At 37.9% G+C, this 22,261-nt stretch overlaps 1 protein-coding gene across 1 annotated transcript in view; it reads left to right on the top strand.

The window, feature by feature from the left end:
* Positions 1-22,261, top strand: part of PCDH15 (protocadherin related 15) — a gene marked incomplete at its 5' end in the record, with an annotated part of 435,974 nt that overhangs the window by 412,578 nt on the left and 1,135 nt on the right. Inside the window, 4 exons of the mRNA XM_081330024.1 lie at positions 6,710-6,731; positions 11,749-11,787; positions 15,184-15,257; positions 17,248-17,383. Of these exons, the coding sequence (XP_081186150.1) occupies positions 6,710-6,731; positions 11,749-11,787; positions 15,184-15,257; positions 17,248-17,383 (271 nt within the window). The remainder of the gene's footprint in view (positions 1-6,709; positions 6,732-11,748; positions 11,788-15,183; positions 15,258-17,247; positions 17,384-22,261) is intronic.

Below are 22,261 nucleotides of genomic sequence, written 5' to 3'. Positions count from 1 at the left end.
GCGGTGTACAGGGCAATAAATACCAAAAGTACAAAATACAAAAATTAAAAACAAATTAAACAATTGTGCCCGAATACAATAAATTAATTAAAAACAGTAATTAAAACCCCAAACCCATCAGACCAGGCTGGCTTGTTCAAATAAATAAGTTTTTAGATCACGTCGGAAGGAGCGAAGGTCGGGAGCCATCCGGAGCTCAACCGGTAAACGGTTCCAAAGGTCTGGCGTGCCCACAGAGAACGCCCTCCCCCTGGGGGCCATCAGTCGGCATTCTCTGACCGGTGGCACCCTGAGGAGGCCCTCTCTGTGGGAGCGCCAGACCTTTGTAACATTTGAAGTCACTTCCTATGTTAGTGCATCTAAAAGTGAAAAATGCCCTATGCCAGTGGTAGGCAACCTTGAAGGGAAAGGGAGAAGTTTCCATGCTGAGCCATGCTGGCTCAGGAATTCTGGGAGTTGAAGTCCACGAGTCATAAAAGAGCCAAGGTTGCCTACCCCTGCACTATGCAAAGAGAAAATGTGTGAATGTTCATGCATCATGGGACTTTGCACACAGCATAAGGCTAAAATTCATCTCTTTCCACATGCTTCTATAATGTACAATATGAATGTACTAAATCATATGCCTTTTTAAGCCACTTAGAAAACAAGGCCACCATATATATCCTTGAAGACCAATTCGTGCACAGTCAGAGGCGTAGTTGCTATTAACCTCAAGGACCTTTTCATGCATACAGTCAGAGAATGGAAGCATTGAAAAATATAGTACTGTTGAGGCAGCTCACGGTACAAGGATTTCTGCAGCTTTGCTTAATCAGAGGCCCAGAGGAACAGGAGGGAGAAATCTCATCTACCACATTATACTGAGAGCCTCTGAAAAATATTATTCTGGACCTAGAAGAATTGAAAGAATCTGATTCGAAAGAAAAATGATCTTTCTGCAGGGTACTCGGAAACAAGGCTTATGTATCAAAAATTGAGATAGATAGTATCTTTCAAGCTTTCACATTTTAAATAATCAAATTTTTATGACCAAGCCAGAAGGTAAACCTAGTTTTAACTCTTCATTCTCTTCCCTGCCTTGAGTTTGATCTATGTTTTTGTTCTGTTGCAAGGTATTTTCAATGAGGCTTGTCTGAGAAACAGGAAATCCTTTAAATCAAATCAATGTAAACAAAACAGCACAGACACAGAGAACACAGAGAACTGAGCAACTGATTATATATATATATATATATATATATATATATATATATATATATATATATATATATATATATATAAATTAGTAGAGAAGTACAAATATTTTCTTATCTGTTAGGCAGGCAGGACATAATCATGTGACATATACATATATATATAGAGAGAGAGACATATATGTAGACACGTATATAGATACTTACAAAGATACATACATACATACATTTGGTTTCTCTCCAGTCACTAGAAAAGAGACTCCAAAATCATATTGTCCTTGATTTTTTTCCCCTTCATAAAATCAACTTTGGCCCAAGCAAAAAGCAAAAAGCATTTCCCCAGATATATACATGGGAACTGGAGTAGTGAAAGATACATAAAAACAACAAAGCTCCAAATCTCTCCAAGTCTGAAAATCCTGGCTTCTTCCACTCCACTCCATTACTCTACCATCCACTGTGTTTTTGTCATATCCAAAATGTTACTACGTTCACCTGTGCAGTTGACAGAAAGCATCCATTCGCATTTCCATCACAGTAATATGTGTGGTTATTTTTTGTTTAAAGTCAGTTGTTCAGAAGTTTTATTTATTTTTCAAATTTATAGCAATAGCACTTAGTTACTGTATATCCCACTTCATAGTGCTTTATAGCCCTCTCTAAGCAGTTTGCAAAGTCAGCATATTGTCCCCCAGCAATTTGGGTCCTCATTTCACCAACTTTGGAAGGATGGAAAGCTGAGTCAACGTTGAGCTGGTCAGGAATGAACTCCTGGCAGTGGGCAGAGTCAGCCTGCAATACTACATTATAAACACTGCACCGCCATGCCAAATTTATATAGCCACCCATCTCATATATATGTCTTTGGGGCACTTTACAGACAAATAAAACAAATGAAAAAATGAAAAAAGAACAATACAAAAATCATGTAGAGTCATATTTTAAAAATCATTAAATACACAATCCCATTTGTCCCCATGCCTGTTAGCAAAACTAGGTCTTCAGAGCCCTAGAAAATTCAGCACATTTGGAGCTAATCTGATTTCTGGGGAATGATGTTCTGCAGGGCAGATGCCATAGCAGAAAAAGTTATCCTCTAGGAATCCTGGATGACAACCCCTGGTTGATGGGAAACTTTCTTCTAGAATCCCACAATACTCCCTGGATGATAGCACCTGCAATACTCCACCCTTGCCAGTCCAGATGGGTTGAAAAGGTAAAGCTGCAACTGCAGTTCCTTGCCATGCAGAGTTTTATAGATCATTAGATCATGAACTGAACCTGGAAGCAAACAGCTAATGCAACTCACGGAGCAGAGATGTAATGTGCAGAACCTGGAACATGCATAACTGCCTGCATGTTAAACAAGTTATAGTTTCCTAAACCCTTCAAGGGCAGTTCCATGTAAAACACATTGCAGTAATCCATACAAGAAGTGACTAAAGCACGAGTAACCTTGAGTAAGACCTCCTGGTGCAGAAATGGGTGCAACTGATACACAACTTGTAGTGCAATTGTCTAAGGACCCTCCTGGCTATGGCTACCAGTTAAGATTTTGATTCTGCATGAATCAAGATGTTTCACTGCATATACACTGTCCAAATTAAAATAGTGTCATTAAGAGATTCGGATTATTATTATTATTATTATTATTATTATTATTATTATTATTATTATTATTATTATTATTATTATTATTATTATTATTATTATTATTATTATTTAAACCCCTTTCTCTAAGAAATACGATATACTTGGGAAATGAAAGCAGTTATTTTTAAACTGTTTGGTCTGTTCGATTATGTATAATTTTCACTTGATTATTGAGATTTATTTCATTAAAAAACCTAATGCTATGACCATCTGCTAAAACAGCAGAATTCCTTATTTTCATTTAAGATCAAACAGAGTAACTTGTAAATTATACATTCCCATAGCTAGCTCTTTCGAAAAACCCCTGAACCAGCAACACTCAGAAAAGTGCAATTAAAAGAAATCATCAGCAATTTGTAATTGAAAATGAGCACAATTTCAGAATATTATTTTTACTTAGACCCCTCCCAGGTGTGGACATTATATAAAGTGGCATATTCTGATATCATTTCTTTTCTTAAACTCTCAATTCTCCTAGCTCTGGAAATTTTGGAAGAGGCATTATTATAAAGTGTTAGCATGCAGGAGCAGTAAGTTTAACTCTTACTAAAATTACTGTAAACTACTGTGTTTCCCCAAATATAAGACCCAATCTTATTTTTGAAGGGGCCTCCAAAAGAGGCATCAGGACTTATTTTCAGGGAGTGTCTTCTCCACTCACCTTGCGGCAGCTGAGAATGGAGCTCCGAGCTGTATTTTGCTGTCAGAGGCCTTTCTGGAAGGCCTGTTCAGCTGAGTTCTGAGCTATGGCTTGAATCCATAGCTTGGTACTCAGCTTCAGAGGCCTTCTGGAAAGGCCTCTGATGGTGAAATGCAGGCCGGGGCACACCGCAGAAGAAGTGGGTCAGCGAGGAGAGGCAGGTGTCAATTCATGGGAGGCCTGGTAAGTGGGTGTGGGGCGCATGGGGCAGCACCACCCTCACGCCCGCCCTAGCTTGATTTTTAGGCGTGCACCTTGCCCCAAAACTAGGGCTTATTTTGGGGGTAGGGCTTATATTATACCCACCCCCCAAAATTAAGCTAGGGCTTATTTTCAGGGTAGGTCTTACTTTAGGGAAAACATGGTATAATATTCCTTTTTCCCACCCACTCTTTTCACATTTGAAATTTTAGGCTCATGCTTGTATCGGGGGGGGGCATATACATAGAATGTATGCATGAAAGAGTTGCTGAACTGGAGAAGAATTTAAACTCCTTTCTTCTTACTTTTCCCAGTGAATTGTCTTTTTTTTCATTCCAATCAAGGGGGCACGATGGCTCACTGGTTAAGGACACAGAGTTTGTCAGCTGGAAAGCCGACAGCCCAGGTTCAAGATCTTGAGTGCCATGCAACAGAGTGAGCTCCTGTAACTTGCCCCGGGGTCTGCCTACCTAGCAGTTAGAAAGCATGCAGAAGCAAGTAGATAAATAGGTACCACTTCGGTGGGAAGGTAACAGGGTTGCACATGCCTCAGTGTATACTCTTTCATGACCACTGAAAGGATCTCTGGACAATGCTGGCTATCTCTGCTAAGAAACCAAGAGGAACATTGGCCTCTAGACTTAGAAATGACTGGACAGGAGAAACTTTTACCTTTACCTTATTCCAATCAGATTCAAGTAGGAGAAAAATGCTTTGGTAGCAATGAATGCAGAGGAGTTAAGCTAACTCTGTGCAGCTTGTCTCATTCTGCAGATTGCCTTCTCCCAATGCAACTTTCTTAAAGAGGAGAAGACTTAAGTTTTCAAAAAGGATGGGGGCATTGGAAGATGTCATCCAGGAAAAAAAAATGCTGTGAGTTTCACTGTGGCTTCAAGTAGACTTTGAAATGTCATTGATCATCTTCATTTTAAACATTCATTATTTATCTATCAAATGGCCTACAGCAACAATTCACCTCTAATAATCCTCTACATAGAATGAATGCTAATTGAAAAGCTTTACAGATGGTAGTATTAAAAATTAAATGTACTCTTCCAGATTGTTCTTTATTTTTCCCTTAGGTATGATTAAATGGTTTCTCTCATCTGCTGCCTCTCCCCTAGCTTGAACTTAGCACAGTTTTAAGCATTTGTTTCTTCTCAAACAAATCTACTGTATAGCTCAATAAAGCAAAAGATCCAAATTAAATAGAAAAAGGCCCTATCTGGAGGAGGTTCATAACTTGTCAAAATCAGTAGCCTGTAAAGACATAATAAGAAGCCTAAACTGGGAATTCTGTACATACTAAACAGGAAATAGATTGCATGGATGATTTCAGTAGCATCTGGAATCAATTTTGAGAATTCAGCTCAATAAACTCCCCAGAGGCACTGATTTTTCCTTTTCTTTACAACAACAAATTTGGCTCAAGAACTATTTATGGTATAGAAGGACCCTACATTGTCCTACAATTTAATGAAAAGAAGGACTAGGGGTGACATGATAGCAGTGTTCCAATATCTAAAGGGTGGTACAAAGAAGAAGGAGTCAACCTATTCTACAAAGCAGCTAAGGGGCAGTATGAAGAGCAACCAAGGAGAGAACTGTTCTGTACCAGCCTGCTACCGGCCCTGCAGAAAAGGCAACCCCTTTACAAACGGCAAGAGGCTGGAATGACGTCTGCCAAATTTATTACTACAAAAAACAAACAAGACACGAACCAAGATACAGGAGCTTTGAAGCACTATCTGAGCGGTTGCTTTCAGCAAACCAGCCCTCCCCACACATTCCCTTTATAAAGAGTTCAGGGCGTGGCCTCTCTCTGCCTCCTTCCGAGAAGCCCCACAGCCTTCCTCTGTTTACTCCTACTTGACTGCCTCCTGCGTCGGGCGTCCTTGAACAGGGCCAGCTGTGGGTCATCTTCATCCACACTGTCAGGCTCACACAGCTGGGTCTCCATGGTGACCAAGTGGGAGGGGCCTGCCTGAGGGCTATCATCAGCAAGATCTTCAACCCCCTCAGCAAGGTCTTCAACACCCCCCTCCTCCTCTGAGTCGTCCGACCCAACTGCCGAACCCACAGGCTGACCCTGAATCACAACAAGAACCAACCTAGAAGTAAGAAATGGCTTGCCTTCAGAAGTTGTGGGTGCTCCATCACTGGAGGTTTTTACGATAAGATTGAACATCCATTTATCTGAAATAGTATAGGGTCTCCTACTTGAAGAGGCGTTGGACTAGAAGACCTCCAAGGTCCCTTCCAACTCTGTTATCCTATTTAATTCAGCAGTCATAATTGAAATGTTATGTCCTTCAACATAATTAAGTATGGATGGTTAACATCCTTGCTCAATTGCAAATTAAATGTGCACCTGAGAGCTTTCAGGTAGACAGTATATACTGAGCTGATCACAATTGTGCACCCCTATCAATCTTTTTTTTCCAAATATGAGGCAAGTCCTCCTGTAGCAGAAGTTTACTAATTTTCTGAAGTGATTTCTGGGTAAAAGAAGCAGGGAGATGAGAACAAGATATAAAATATGGAGAGAAGATCCAAAGCACAAATAGAAACTCCATTTTTGCTTTTGTGAATTTTGGAAGGAAGGATGAAGGGGAGATGAAAAAAAGAATTGCTTTCAGGGCACCAAAGGTGTCTATATCCCATATAGCCAATATCAGATGAAATGTGTTCTCTTTAGCAAATTAGAATTCAATGTACTTTTATGCCATTATTCAAGTTCATAGTACTCCTATGCTAGATAAATTTATGAGCTATGCATTTATTGTTGCCATAACAACCAATTCCCTTCTTTCTCATTATTTCCAGTGGATTTTCCCACGAGTTTACCACATATTATTTTTAACCTCCTTTTCTGGAACATATATTTTCATTGACAAATGTAATACAAGTAATTGAATTAATGGCATGTTTTTCTTTTCTTTTTAAATTTGTAATTCAGACGTGGATATGCACAGCAAGAGGTAAGACACGCATTCCCTACATTTATTTTAGTAAAAAGTTATAATTTATAGCTGTTTCCTTCAGCATAGGCTGAAGAATTTAATCAACTGACTTAAATGTTATCAGTGAGATACAGTATATGGATGCGTATAAGTCTTCCAGAGCTTTTAGATATAAAACCTCTAGTTCCTTTTTCTTTCTGTTTGTTGCATACATTTCATTTTTTTTAAAAAAAACATTATTTACTATAATAAATGAGTAATTATGATTTAAGTGTTTTCAGAAAAGATGCACCAGAAAAAAAAACCTATTCCCAAATAGACAGATTTTATTTATAAAAATGTGCCTTTTCTTGTATTGTAAGTGGTATAATTTATTGATCCAGCATAGACAGCCAAGCTAAGGGGAAGGAAATACCTAATGGAATGCCAGGAAGACCATTTTTTTTTTGACCCGAATGTAGCCAGGAGGTGAAAATATTTTTTACACAAATATAAAAACGGACAGAAGAATGAGATTTGGGTTTAAATTTCATGCTTTAAAATGGTGCTTTTTCTAGTTTTTAAAAATCGAGCAATTTTTGGTGTCCGGGGAAGAAAATTCCTGATGCCAGCATCAGGGATTTTGGTGACTAGGAGGCAAAAATGTTTTTTGACCCAAATGAAAAAACGGACTGCAGAATAAAATATGTGGGTTAAATTTCATGCTTAAAAATGGTGCTTTTTCTAGTTTTTAAATATTGAGATTTTTTTGTTATGCGAGGAAGGAAATTCGTGATAGAATTTTGGTGACCAGGAGGCAATTTTTTTTTGATCCAAATGTAAAAACAGATGGCAGAATGAGATTCAGGGTTAAATTTCATACTTAAAGATGGTGCTTTTTCTAGATTTTAAAATTGATATTTTTGAAGTCTGGGGAAGGAAATTCGTGATGCCATCAAGGATTTTTGTGCCCAGGAGGCAAAAATTTTTTTCCACCCAAATATAAAAATATACAGCAGAATGAGATTCAGGGCTAAATTTCATGGTTAAAAATGATGCTTTTTCTAGTTTTTAAAAACCGAGCATTTTTTGTTGTGCGGGGAAGGCAATTCCTGATGCATCAAGGATTTCAGTGACCAGGAAGCAAAAAAAATTTTTGGACCCAAATGTAAAAACAGATGGCAGAATGCTATTCAGGGTTAAATTTCATGCTTAAAAATGGTGCTTTTTCTAATTTCTAAAAATCGTGGTTTTTTTGGTGGACGGGGATGGAAATTTGTGATGCCGGGGTCACAGATTTTTGTGAGCAGGAGGCGAAAATTTTCGTTGACCCAAATGTAAAAAGGGACACCAGAATGAGATTCGGGGTTAAATTTCATACTTAAAAATGGTGCTTTTTCTAGTTTTTAAAAATTGACCTTTTTTAAGGTGAGGGGAAGGAAATTCCTCATGCCGACATCAGTGATTTTGATGGCCAGGAGGAAAAATATTTTTTTGATCCAAATGTAAAAACGGACAGCACAATGGGATTCCGGGTTAAAGTTCCTCTTTAAAAATCGTGCTTTTTCTAATTTTTAAAAATCATGAGTTTTTTTGGTGTCTGGAGATGGAAATTCGTATTGCCAGGGTCACGGATTGTTCGGGCAAGGAGGCGATTTTTTTTTTTACCCAAATATAAAAACGGACAACACAATGAGATTTGCGTTTAAATTTCATGCTTAAAATGGTGCTTTATCTAGTTTTTAAAATCGGGCTTTTTATGATATCCAGGGAAGAAAATTCAGGGATTTCAGTGACCAGTGACCAGGAGGCAAAAAAAATTTTTCACCCAAATTTGAAAACGGACTGCAGAATGAGATTCAGGCTTCAATTTCATGCTTGAAAATGGTCCTTTTTCTAGTTTTCAAAAATCAAGCATTTTTTGGTGTCTGGGGAAGGAAATTCCTGATGTTGGGTTTAGGGATTTCAGGGTCCAGGAGGCAAAAAAATTTTTTGATACAAATGTGAAAACAGACGTTAGAATGAGATTTGGGGTTAAATTTCATGCATAAAAATGGTGCTGTTTCTAGTTTTTAAACATCAAGCTTTTTTTGCTGTCCAGGGAAGGAAATTCCTGATTCTTGAATCACGGATTTTTGTGAACAGGAGGAAAAAAAAATTCTTGACTCAAATATGAAAATGTACGCTAAAATGAAATTCGGGGTTAAATTTCATGCTTAAAAATGGTGCTTTTTCTATTTTGAAAAAATCGACCATTTTTTGGTGTGCGGGGAAGTAAATTCCAGATGCTGGGGTCAGGGATTTTTGTGACTAGGAGGCAAAAACATTTTTTCACCCAAATGTAAAAACAGACTGCATAATGAGATTCAGGCTTAAATTACATGCTTCAAAATTGTGGTTTTTCTAGTTTTTAAAAATCAAGGTTTTTGTGTTGCGCTGGGAAGGAAATTCCAGATGCAGGGACATCAGGAATTTTTGTGCCCAGAAGGCAAAAGGTTTTTTTGACCGAAATATGAAAACGGAGATATGAGACTAGGGGTTAAATTTCATGCTTAAAAATGATGCTTTTTTTAGTTTTTAAAAATTGAGTATTTTTTGGTGTGCGGGGTAGGAAATTCATGATGCCGGCATCAGGGATTTTTGTGCCCAGGGAGCAAAATTTTTCTTTAACCCAAATTTAAAAACAGATGGCAGAATGAGAATCAGGCTTAAATTTCATGCTTAAAAATGGAGCTTTTTCTAGTTTTTAAAAATCAAACGCTTTTTTGTGCCCGGGGAAGGAAATTACTAATGCCGGGGTCAGCGATTTTGGTGACCAAGAGAAAAAAAAATTTTTTCACCCAAATGTAAAAAAGGTCTGCATAATGAGATTCAGGCTTAAATTTCATCCTTAAAAATGGAGCTTTTTCTAGTTTTTAAAAATCGAGCATTTTTTGGTGTGCCAGAAGGAAATTCAGGGATTTTTCTGCCAAGGAGGCCAAAAAACGTTTTGACCCAAATATGAAAACGGATGCTAAAATGAGATTCGGGGTTAAATTTCATGCTTAAAAATGATGCTTTTTTAGTTTTTAAAAATCAAGCATTTTTTGGTGTGCGGGGTGTGCCCAGGAGGCAAAAAAAATATTTCACTCCTCAGGGTGCCTCCAGTCAGAGAATGTCGGCTGGTGGCCCCCAGGGGGAGGGCCTTCTCTGTGGGCGCTCTGGCTTTGTGGAATCAGCTGCCGGTTGAGCTCCGGATGGCACCAGATCTCCGCTCCTTCCGGCGCGGGTTAAAGACCCATTTATTTGAACAAGCTGGCCTGGCCTGATGGGGAATTACTTAGGGTTTTAATATTTATATATATTTTTTATTGTTTTTATTGTGGGCAATAATTTAATTCTTTAACTTTTGTATTTTTGTAGTTTTAAGATATGCCCTGTTCACCGCCCTGAGTCCTTCGGGAGAAGGGCGGTATAAAAATTTAATTAAATAAATAAATAAACAAATAAATAAATATGAAAATGGACGGCAGAATTAGATTCGGGGTTAAATATCATGCTTAAAAATGGTGCTTTTTCTAGTTTTTGAAAATCAAGCATATTTTGAGGAGTGCGGAGAACGAAATTCCTGATGCCGGCATCAGGCATTTCGGTGAAGAGGAGGCAAAAAAAATATTTTTTGACCTAAATGTGAAAACGGACTGCAGAATGAGATTCAGGCTTAAATTGCATGCTTAAAAATGGTCCTTTTTCTAGTTTTTAAAAATTGAGCATTTTTTGTTGTGCAGGGAAGGAAATTCCAGATGCCGGGGTCAGGGATGTCAGTGACCAGGAGGGAAAAAAAATTTTTTGACCCAAATGAAAAAACGGACTGCATAATGATATTCAGGCTTAAATTTCATGCTTAAAATGGTGCTTTTTCTAGTTTTTACAAATCAAGCTTTTTTTGCTGTTTGGGGAAGGAAATTCCTGATGCCAGGGTCAGGGACGTCAGTGACCAGGAGGCAAAAAGGTTTTTTTGACCCAAATGGTGAATACGGATGTTAGAATGAGATTCGGGGTTAAATTTCATGCTTAAAAATGGTGCCTTTTTTAGTTTTTAAAAATCAAGCACTTTTTGAGGTGTGCAGAAAACGAAATTCCTGATTGCAGCATCAGGCATTTTGGTGAACAGTAGGCAAAAAAAATATTTTTTGACCTACATGTGAAAACGGACTGCAGAATGAGATTCAGGCTTAAATTTCATGCTAAAAATTGTGCTTTTTCTAGTTTTTAAAAATCAAGCATTTTTTGTTGTGCAGGGAAGGAAATTTGTGATCAGGGATTTTTGTGCCCAAGAGGCAAAAAACTTTTTTGACCCAAATGTAAAAACAGATGGCACAATGAGATTCAAGATTAAATTTCATGATTTCATGCTTTTCTAGTTTTTACAAATCAAGCTTATTTTGCTGTCTGGGGAAGGAAATTCCTGATGCTGGGGTCAGGATTTTCGGTGACCAGGACGCAAAAAAAGATTTTTTGACCCAAATGTAAAAATGGATTGCAGAATGAGTTCCACGGTTAAATTTCATGCTTAAAAATGGTGATTTTCTAGTTTTTAAAACTCGAGCATATTTTGAGGTGTGCGGAGAACGAAATTCCAGATTCTGGGGTCGGGGATTTTTGTGCCCAGGAGGCAAAAAACTTTTTTGACCCAAATGTAAAAACAGATGGAATAATGAGATTCAAGATTAAATTTCATGCTTAGAAATGGTGCTTTTTCTAGTTTTTACAAATCAAGCTTTTCTTGTTGTCCCGAGAAGGTTTTTCAAAATTCATAATTTTTGCTTAATTGGGAAGAAAATTCCTGATGCCGTGGTCAGGGACTTGTGTGCCAGGGACGCCTAAATATTTTTTGACCTGAATGTAAAAACGGACACCGGAATGAGATTCGGGATGGAATTTCATGCTGAAACGAAATGGTATCTCTGTTTTAACCCTGTAAAAGTATATTATTGTTATAATGATGTCAAAATTACTTTGGAACTCTTTATTTGCTATTTGCAATTAAATCAAATTTATATTGTTTCTTTGTCAGCAACAGCAATTGCTGAGACCTTCTCTTCTCAGACCTGAGGTACTATATTCTTTCTTATTCTAGAATTTTCAAAGCACTTGTCTTAAGTTCTAGATCCTGACAAACGTTGTGGGCCATATTTTCATTGTCAGAGAAGGAAAAGGAAACCAATATATGATATATTTGTTTAAATGCACTGGCATCACTGCTTTGCAGTTCAGCCAGCTGATTTTAGGGCCTTTCAAGTTGACACATCTGTAACATCTGTCATAGAGTCCTTGCCCTTAGCTCATTTTTAAGTCCAACATAAGTTTCAAACAGATTACATCTTTGCAAAATAGATAATTATAAGTACACAACAGATCATATTTGATATTTTAATCCAGCATGATGGACAGGAAAATGACCATATTGAAAACAAAGCTGATTTATCAAAGCCAATATGTGCCACCAGGCAGGTTCAAAAGGTATGACTTAAAAAATATCCAAAATCATGGCCATGATTGCAGCTCCAACTGCATCATCACAGCTGCCATCTTTATTTTTTTGACCGTAAACATTTTGTCCTCTGGATTCCACTTATATTAGAATCTTATAATTAGGTGCAGCCTTAAAATCCTGAATTGTAATCACTGTTCAGTGCAGGCCAGAGATAAGTAAGATAACTTTGACCATTAAAAGTAGACACCATTATCTAGTGGCAGGGGAAAAAAATCAAAATATTTAAATGTTCAGAAGCATCTCAGGCAGATCCATCTCTGATTCACTCTGGCAGGAGAGGGTGCATCTAGCAGCAGTCTCCAACTTTTACTGCTGCTCGTGCAAATTGAGCTGTGTGCATGTGCTCACCGGCCTGCCACTCACACAAGTTGAACTGTTCACATGGCTGCACCAGCCAGCCACTTGCATGGCCCAGTTTCAAACAAGCCACGGCCCTATAGTGGGCCGTGGCCTGGGGGCTGGGGACCCCTGCAGTATAGCACAATCAGAGTTGCAAGATTCTGTGATTATAGTCAATGTCAGTACAACTATTTCCAACCTTCCTTTGGGAATTGATTTGCTTATCTGGTCTACCTAGAGGGGTTGACAGCAGATCTACTAGAGTTTCTCTGACAGATGACAATCCACTATTTTTGTTTGTTTATTTTCAAGAGCTGCAGGAAAGAATTTTTAACTTCATGTAGACAATCCATTCCTCTGGCTGACAGTTCCTAAAGTCAGGTGTCATGGTTCTGATTAATGAGACAGATCAAAGAATACTGCATGATTGTTTATTCTAAAAAAAGTCTATAATAATGAGAACGGAGCATCGGCACTCATGGATGGATGCCAGAATCTGAATTCTCCTCCCCTTTACACATCCTATTCTACAGAATTCCCTCCCTTAATTACACATCATAAATCACATTCACCAATTAGTATAACACACGAAGTTTAATTTCCCTTCTGCAGCGCTATCCCTTATCTTCTCAAAACATCCGGGTTGAATTCCTCCCACGCTTTAGTGATTCAAAGCCAAACAGTTAAAGCAAAAGGCTGCCTTTTATATTGTCAGTGCAAAAACATGTCAATGTTTTCAGCATTGACATCAGGCAGCTGCCCTAGGCACACCTGAGAATATTGAAATGGGCTTCATTGACAAGTGTTCCCTTAGATCAGTAGGGGAGAAGTTTGTATATCATATTTGCAAGGAAAAAAAAAGAAGGGGGGATATTATTGGGAGAAGTAAAAGCCCTTTGTTCTCTTCAGCAAACTAACTTGTGACATTTTCCTGAAGAGGTTGTAAAAATGCTTACATAAAGATTTAAATTGCACATACTTGATATTATACAAACCTTCAAATTCAAGGACCCCTCATTATCCAGTTTCCTCAGTTCATTGTATCCATAATTATATTTAAAATTATATAGTAGACCTGGGTATCCATGGTAACAAATTTCATGTACCATGATATTTGATACTTTTTTGTGTGTGCATTTCATGCATGCACATGGACTTTTTTTACATGTGTATAATACTTTTTTTAGAGCATCATTATATGCAGTCTTGTTATTTGCTGTTCTTAAACCAGAACAAACATTTCACCAGGAATGAGAGGCACCCTTACAGAATTGTCAATAGATTAAAAGGGAATAAATGATATAATGAACAATAGTTGTCATTATAGCAATTCTACTAAAATTATGTAATGTTTCTTACAAATAGTTTGTTCAACAGCTGTGACATCCTGTGAATGTGTTGAATTCTTATTGAATTTTGAACAGTATTTTTAAAGAAATATTTTAAATAAATATATAGCAATAAAATAAAAACAGTTGGCATAAGAAAGCAACGTGCTAAAGATTATGCAGAAAGCACAGTAATAAAATACTGGTTTTTTTTCAGCTTTAGTGTAAATGTGCACCATCTGTCAGCTAGATCTTTTTTGGAATTCTAAATAGAATTGAACACAATCTTAAAAAGAATTTAAAGGTGGCATTGGCATAGAATTACAACAGTGCCAAATGTTAGTTCTGAACAGAACCGCAGTACTTTCAGTGCCCCTGGATCTGAGCATTAAACCTTGCTAAGACCACACTTGGGATATTGCATCCTGTTTTGGTTGCCACAATGTAAAAAAGATGTTGTGACTGTAGAAAGAGTGCGGAGAAGAGCAACAAAGATGTAGGCTAAAACATATGAAGAACGGTTTGAGGAACTGGGGATGATAACATTTTTTTTAATTTTTATTTTAATTCCATTAATATCCCGCCCTTCTCCGAAGACTCAGGGCGGCTTACAAGCTTAGCAGTAGCCTTCATTCTATGTATATGCCTGCTTATTAGGAATTTCACACACACCCCAAGCGGCATTATTACAAAGTCAGCTTAATTGCCCCCAACAATCTGGGTCCTCATTTTACCTACCTCGGAAGGATGGAAGGCTGAGTCAACCTTGAGCCTGGTGGGATGCGAACCTGCACTAATTGCAGGCAGCTGGTGTTACTTAAGGAGGCATTAGCCCAACGGACTGTCACAAAGAAGAAGGGGTAAAAAACTTGAAGGCAAAACAAGAAGCACTTGATGGAAACTGATCAAGAAGAGAGCCAACCAACCAACAATAAGGAGTAATTTCCTGGCAGTTAGAACTATTAATCAGAGGAATAGTTTGCCTTAAAAAGTTATGGGTGCTCCAACACTGGAGGTTTTTAAGAAGAGATTGGACAACCACCTGTCTAAAATGGCATAGGGTCTCCAGCTTGAGCAGAGGGTTGGACTAGAAGATCTCCAAGGTCCATTCCAATTATGTTATTCTGTTCTGTTATATGAAGAAAATCATCTAGAAAATGTTATTGTTTTTTAATGCCTAGAGTGCAACCTAAGACCAAGCAACTATGCTGCTGCTATTGTGACATACTGTACTCAAGGTTGTTTACATTTAATAGCATATGGATTTGTGTATTCCTCTGTATTGCAGGAACTTTCAATGGAATCAGGTATTGATCCTGGCCAAGAGTATTATGGGCAAGATTATTACAGTTATGAGCATGGGTATGATTCATTTTTAATATGACTTCATAGATTATAAATCTCTACTGTTATTGTTTATTGGAAACATCATAGCTGGAATCTGAAGACTATGCTCATGGTATTTAGCATTAGTTAATTTAAACAATAGACCTCTTTATCAGGCTTTTTTAATCATGAGAAATTAATTGAAATGCCATCCCTATAACACATGGTGTACCTGGAAGACAGGCTGGGAAAGATTTACCTATTATTAATATCAATTGCTTGTCAAAATCCATTATGTTAAAAAGCACTTGACTCTGATTCTGTTCACTTTTCAATGATGTTCAAGAATGAAACCAGATAGAGAGGTAGTTAAAGTTTATTACAATCATAGGCTAGCATCAATGAGTAAGGTAAAGGTAAAGGTTCCCCTGCACATGTGTGCTAGCTGTTTCTGACTCTAGGGGCCGGTGCTCATCTCCGTTTCAAAGCCGAAGAGCCAGCGCTTGTCCGAGGACGTCTCCGTGGTCATGTGGCTGGCAGGACTAGACACCAAAGGCACACGTAATGCTGTTACCTTCCCACCGTAGTGGTCCCTATTTTTTTACTTGCATTTTTACGTGCTTTCGAACAGCTAGGTTGGCAGAAGCTGGGACAAGTAACAGGCGCTCACTCTGTTACGCGGCACTCGGGATTCGACCCACCAAACTGCCGACCTTCTGATTGACAAGCTCAGCGTCCTAACCCACTGAGCCACCCTAGCATCAATGAGTAAGAAGTAGGCAATTAGATTGGAAGGTTTGTGGATTATTGCTGTGCTTTTGAATTTAATTGCATAACAGGTCTTCAGCTGGTAAATCAAATAAGCAACAAAAGTATTCTTTATTAGATACAGTATGATATGATGCATATACATTTTATCTTTGGATAGCAATAGCACTTAGACTTATATACAGCACTCTCTGTGGTTTACTGAGTCAGCATATTGTCCCCAACAATCTGGCTTCACATTTTACTGACCTAAGAAGGATGGAAAGCTGAGTCAACCTTGAACCAGTCAGGATTGAATTCAAGGCTTCGGGCAGAGTTAGCCTGCAGTGCTGCACTTTAATCACTGTGCCACTACAGCTGATGGGACTATTTTTATCTCTATATCATAGAACCTAAAGCAAAGCACGATCACTTGAAAATAACTTAAAATTATTAAGAATTTGTTCCAACAGGAATACGTAGTTTTTCTCTGTAGGTATGTTACGTAGGAACTCTTCCTATCCCATTGCAGTAGAAGTAATGTTATAGCCACAAATCTGACCATATTTTAATAAAATTGGAATATCTAGTGCATTTTGGTCAAATAGCTGTATCATAAACTGGGACGCGGTGGCTCAGTGGGTTGGGACGCTGAGCTTGTCGATCAGAAGGTCGGCAGTTTGGCGGATCGAATCCCGAGTGCCGTGTAACAGAGTGAGCGCCTGTTACTCGTCCCAGCTTCTGCCAACCTAGCAGTTTGAAAGCATGTAAAAATGCAAGTAGAAAAATAGGGACCACTACGGTGGGAAGGTAACAGCGTTCTGTGTGCCTTTGGCATCTAGTCATGCTGGCTACATGACCACGGAGACGTCCTCGGACAAGCGCTGGCTCTTCGGCTTTGAAACGGAGATGAGCACCAGCCCCTAGAGTTAGAAATGACTAGCACGCATGTGCGGGGGAACCTTTACCTTTACCTAAACTGGAATTAATGATATTCTGTTTCTCAGGAATGGGATGTTATAGTATTTCTTACTAATCATGCCTCCTTTTGCACTTACTATTATTACTTTTTAATACTTCTGAGTGGTTTTGTTTATATCTGTGAAGGTAGAATGTGGACACATCTCTTAACGGTACGTCTAGAAGCAATTAGGTCTTTCATTGGGCAAGGGATGGAGAAACCAAAAGTGATGGAATAATTTTTTTAAAAAAATGTAGTAGAGCAGTAATCGAATTGTATAAAAACATGGAACGTGTCTGTACCTGGTTTTTCCACCAGGTACGAATTGCCTCAATACGGAAGCCGGCGGCGCTTGTTGTCTCCTTCTGGGATGTACGATGAGTATGGAGAAGTGGTTGTGGAGAGTGATGGTGGATATTATTATAGTCCACAGGGGACTTCTACAGAAGCAGAGGTAGGTTTGATGCTATTCCGAAGTGCAAAAGTACAACTGAAGGGACATTTTTCTCCAAAAACCTTCCGTTCATTTATTTTAGGACCCATATCACTTTCCGCGTTTGGGTTTTTTTGCCAATTTAAAAAATGTAGGAAAAAAATAGAAATTGGTAGCCAATATATTCATAAATAAGGGCCATGAACTACCAAATTCATGAAGTCAGAATTAAAGTGCAACACAAATATTTGAAAAGTTCAAATATACACAGGTGGATTATATAGGGCTTAAAACACTATAAAAGTAACCTCAGGAATTTTAATCAACAAAACTTTGAAACCATCAGTTCATTTGCTATTTCTTAAGTGGACAATCTGTCATTATATCTGCCTTTGGAATAATAACCAGCTGACATTATTTTAAAGCTAAGGATTAGTTAGTTGATTTATTACAGGGGTCTTCAAAAACTGTGGCCCTTTTATGACTTGTGGACTTCAACTCCCAGAATTCCTCAGCCAGCGTGCCTGGCTGAGGAATTCTGAGAGTTGAAGTCCACAAGTCATAAAAGGGCCAAGTTTGAAGACCCCTGATTTATTATTTCTGTAACAGCATTCATAGAACATAGAAGAACAGAGTTGAAAAGAATGTTGGAGGTTATCTAGATTATTACCCTCTGAGCACTAGGGAGACCTACTTGCATCTATAGAATGACTGAAGTACATATTTATTTCTTTATTGTAAAGAAATAAATACATCTTCTTTATCACTGAACTTCTTGCCATATCAGCAACTATTCCTTCCTTACTGTCTTCAAGATGTTTAGTATCGGTATGGTTAATATACAACAGCCAATAACTCATGAAAAGTAGCATATATTACACTTTCATCCTGCTAAACAGACACACCACATTTATAGTTATATATAGGCCTAAGACCAGACTTTATTTCTTTGTTTAAAATATGGTTTTGACATCTCCTATTCTTGTTCAGATCTGTAGTGCCCCCTAGTGGTCCAAGTAATAATTAAAAAATGTTTATCGTTAAAAAATACAATTCCATTTTTTCAGCTAACGAATGAATATCTAAAACCTTTTGCAAAATATCAGGTTGATATATGAGATATCAAATTAAAAGGGAGCGATCTCTGCTAACCCCCAACATTTTGTGTAACATGTAAAATCTAACACAAAATCCCCAAAAGCTTGAGTTTCTTTTAAGAAAAGAGTGATTGCCAATATTCCTTGAATATACAGATATTCAGAACTTTTAAAAAGAAAAATAATCATGCTTTTGGGGCAAATGTTAATTATCACTCAGCGTTTTAAAAAGTGCTACACAGACATTCAAGATTCAAGTTTCCTAAGATGCTACAAAAATTAGGATCCACCTGTTTATTTTGATTCTAGATAAGTGCTGGATATTAACTGCTTCATTTTTTTTCACATCTGCGTATTCTATGGTATCAAGTTTCATTCCAGAAAGTTTTCCAAAATTGTGCTAAAAGGGATATATAAATTTCATTTATGTAATTAACAGGGAACAAGTCAAGTCGGAAGAGCTGTAATCCAGAAACCAGGTTCTCAATTAGCTCTTAGTAGTAAAGGCAAAGAGAAGTTTGTAAGAGAAAGTCCAGTCCAGAAAAGAAGAAAACTAAGAGCAGTGATGCAGCTGGGCCGAATAGCAGTTAGTGCTCACAGGCCAGCAACAATTGAAGCAGCACCATCCCCATGGAAAAAAGCCAAGATATTTCCAATGATGCTACAAAAAGGAGGAGGCGAAGATTCAGATTATGTCAAGCTGATGGCAGCACAGCAAGCAGATGGAGAAGACAGTAAGGTTATTAAGGCAAGCTACTTGCAGAAATCAGCAGGTGATGGACCATCTTCAAAAAAGCTTGGCCGTAAATTTAAACATGCTAGTATTTTGAAGAAAAGTCAGGAGCATGGTACCTCTGAGGAAGTAAGTGAATCCGAATCTAAGTCCGGAATCTCAATTAGTGTCACAGCAGAAAGTGAATCTGAAGTTAGTGATTATGGAAAAAAGAAAGAAATAACATCCTCTTCTAAAACAACATCATCTTCTGTGACAACATCATCTACTAAGTCAACATCCTCCTCTTCCTCCTCCTCCTCATCAGAAAGTAGTTCTTCGACATCTCAGTCAGATAAAGATTATTTGAAAGTTACCCTAGACCAAGATGAAGCTACTGAAAGCACGGTGGACTCTGATGAAGAACATTCAGATTCATCTGGCTCCTCCTCAAGCAGCGACTCAGAAGACGGAACAATTAATTCTCAGAGCAAAGTTTCTAGCCTTGTGGAAGATGATACAGAGTCAAATATCTCATCATTGATGCAAAGTTCCCTCAGCAGTGAAGTTACTTCAAGGTCAAGGAAGGACGAAACTTCTGGGTCCAGTTTCAAAACACGTTCTAGAGCTGGAAGTGACTTAGATGATGCAATAGCTGAAACATCTGAAGCCGCAGAAGAATCACCTTCCATTGTAGAAGAGGAGGAAGAAAAAGGAGAAGAAGAGGAGGAAGAAAGAGAAGAGGAAGAAGGAGAGGAAGAAGGAGGAGAGGAAGAGGAAGATGGAGAGGAAGAAGGAGAAGAGGAAGAAGAAGAGGAGGAGGATCAGGAGGAATCAAGTGACCATGAAGCCACGTCCAACAGTGAAAACATTACCTCCAGCCAACAAACAGGGAGCAGTGAAGAAGAGAGTGATGGACATGCTACTGAAGAGGAGAAAAGCACTATCAAGAAACCAACATCAGTAACAGTTTCCAAAGAGAACGTGAAAAGTGAAAATATAAAGAAAAAAGTCCCTGAAGAGTATTTAGGTGAATCAGACCATGATACCAAAGATGTTCCCGATACTACAGAATCAGACATTCCTAGTGATTCGACATCCTTTTAAAAGAAAAGTGAGATTATGGTTAGAAAGCTTGCAGTGAAGTGGGTTTTTTTTTATTTGTTTGCTGTGCACTGTGTGTATTGCTTTTTGCCAATGAGAAAGCGTTACTATGGAAATCTCACAGAATAAACTAGACAGACAAAACATGGAAGAGAGTCATACTTTTGCAGAAGTGCTAGATGTTCCAACCGGAAAAGGTCAAGAGGCCTAAAGAATTAAATATTAAACCTCTCGGTGCTGTGACAAAGCTTTCTAGAATAAGGATGTTAAAAGCCATTTCAGGCAAGATGTAAATCACCACGTAATGCTTTCTGGTTAACCTGTTTACTCAGGAGTAGAGATGCTTGAAGTGTTGTGAACTGCTGTGATCCTTCTTTCCAGGAATGGTTTATTCACACAAGCAAGTTTTCCCTTGACATTGCAATCGTCAAGGAAACCCGTGTGAATTAATTATGCACTGAAACATATGTACACTACTATAATGCATGGTTTGTGTTTTTTTCCTAAGAGTGCCTGCATATCTTTAAAAAGCAGTTCTATTTATAACCATTTTTTTTTCTCACTTTAACATTGTTTGCAAATAATCTATCCCTTTATTCCTTACGCTGATAGTTTTGTTCTTCTGTGTGGAAATTAATTTTTAAGGAGATTGATGCTTTTGCTTTCTTTTTGCTAGTGCCAATTATAAGGATAATATAAACTCTCATTGGACTTTTTAGCTGCTTGCTTATTAATTTCATATTTAGATAAAATATGAATATTTAAATTTAAAATTTAAAAAATAATTTAAATGATGAGATACATGTTCATGTTAGCTCCTTGGTGGAGAGTCTTTTTTCTAACCGTTAGATACTGGGTTCGTGGCTTCAATGACGAGACAAGGCGAGTGAGTTCAGCAAAGATCATTGTTTATTGCTTGCAGGAACTGAACTGAGAAACAGGGCTGTGAATGCAGCAATTTATACCCTGCCCTCTAGGTGGCGGCCAATAGGTTTAAAGCAACCTATTGCCACTCTAGAGGCAGCCAATGGCAGCACTGGAGACGGGTTGTCTGAGGAGCTGGGAGCCATTAGCCAGCTTCCCTGCTTAAACAACCTACCAGCAATTAACCCATGTGATGTTCCCTTAACAAGACAAAGCCCAATACATTACATTAACCATTTTCATACCTTCCACTTCCTTGAAGAATAAACATTATTCTTTTATTTGTTACAACGAACCATGATAAGAAGAAATATCAAGCACTTTTCATAAGTCATTGAATGACTTATTCTGGAAGAAAGTTATTATTTTTAAAATACTGACCTTATTATTAGCATGAGTACCACCTCTATCGCTAAGTCCTATACATTTGTCAGTTTTTTTTATTTTATGTTATAGTTGAATTATTTCATAATAAGGCTTTCATGTATGAACTTTAAATAACTCTTCATTATCTGTTCATGGAGAGATGTGCATCAAATTATGATTATGCCTATCCCAGTATGACTATAATTCTTCTAGTTTTTTAGCTACTGGTTCACTTGAACAAATTTCAGGAACTGAAATGATGCTGAGAGATCCCTCCATAGGGTAATAATGTGCAGAATCACCTATAGCTGTTTTACATTGTATAGGACATGTCTGGAGATACTTACAGATGTAGCTCATCTCTTCCCCAGGATATATCTTCATATGATTGAAACAGAGATGCAGGCATAGATACAGATATGCTTGTCAATCTTTTGTACGTTGAACATTTCTCCATAAATATAACCTCAAGCATGATTTGTTCTCCACAAAAGTCCTAAAAGTAGACTCACTTAAACAAATGAATGATACTGAAATATTGCAGAAATATTGAAAATTCAAACAGGTTCACACACTTTTAAGCACTGCTTGGGATATAACGTTGGTACCAATGATATTTCTCCCCAAGTTAGAATATCTTAGCTAATATAGATCGTTTTCACTATGCTGCTTAAATGTCACGATGGGATGAATATC

Source organism: Vipera berus (genome assembly GCF_964194415.1).
Source record: "Vipera berus genome assembly, chromosome: 5".
Taxonomy (NCBI): Eukaryota; Metazoa; Chordata; class Lepidosauria; order Squamata; family Viperidae; genus Vipera; species Vipera berus.
The sequence above is the reverse complement of the archived record's forward strand: the minus strand, read 5'-3'. Positions and strand labels throughout refer to the sequence as shown.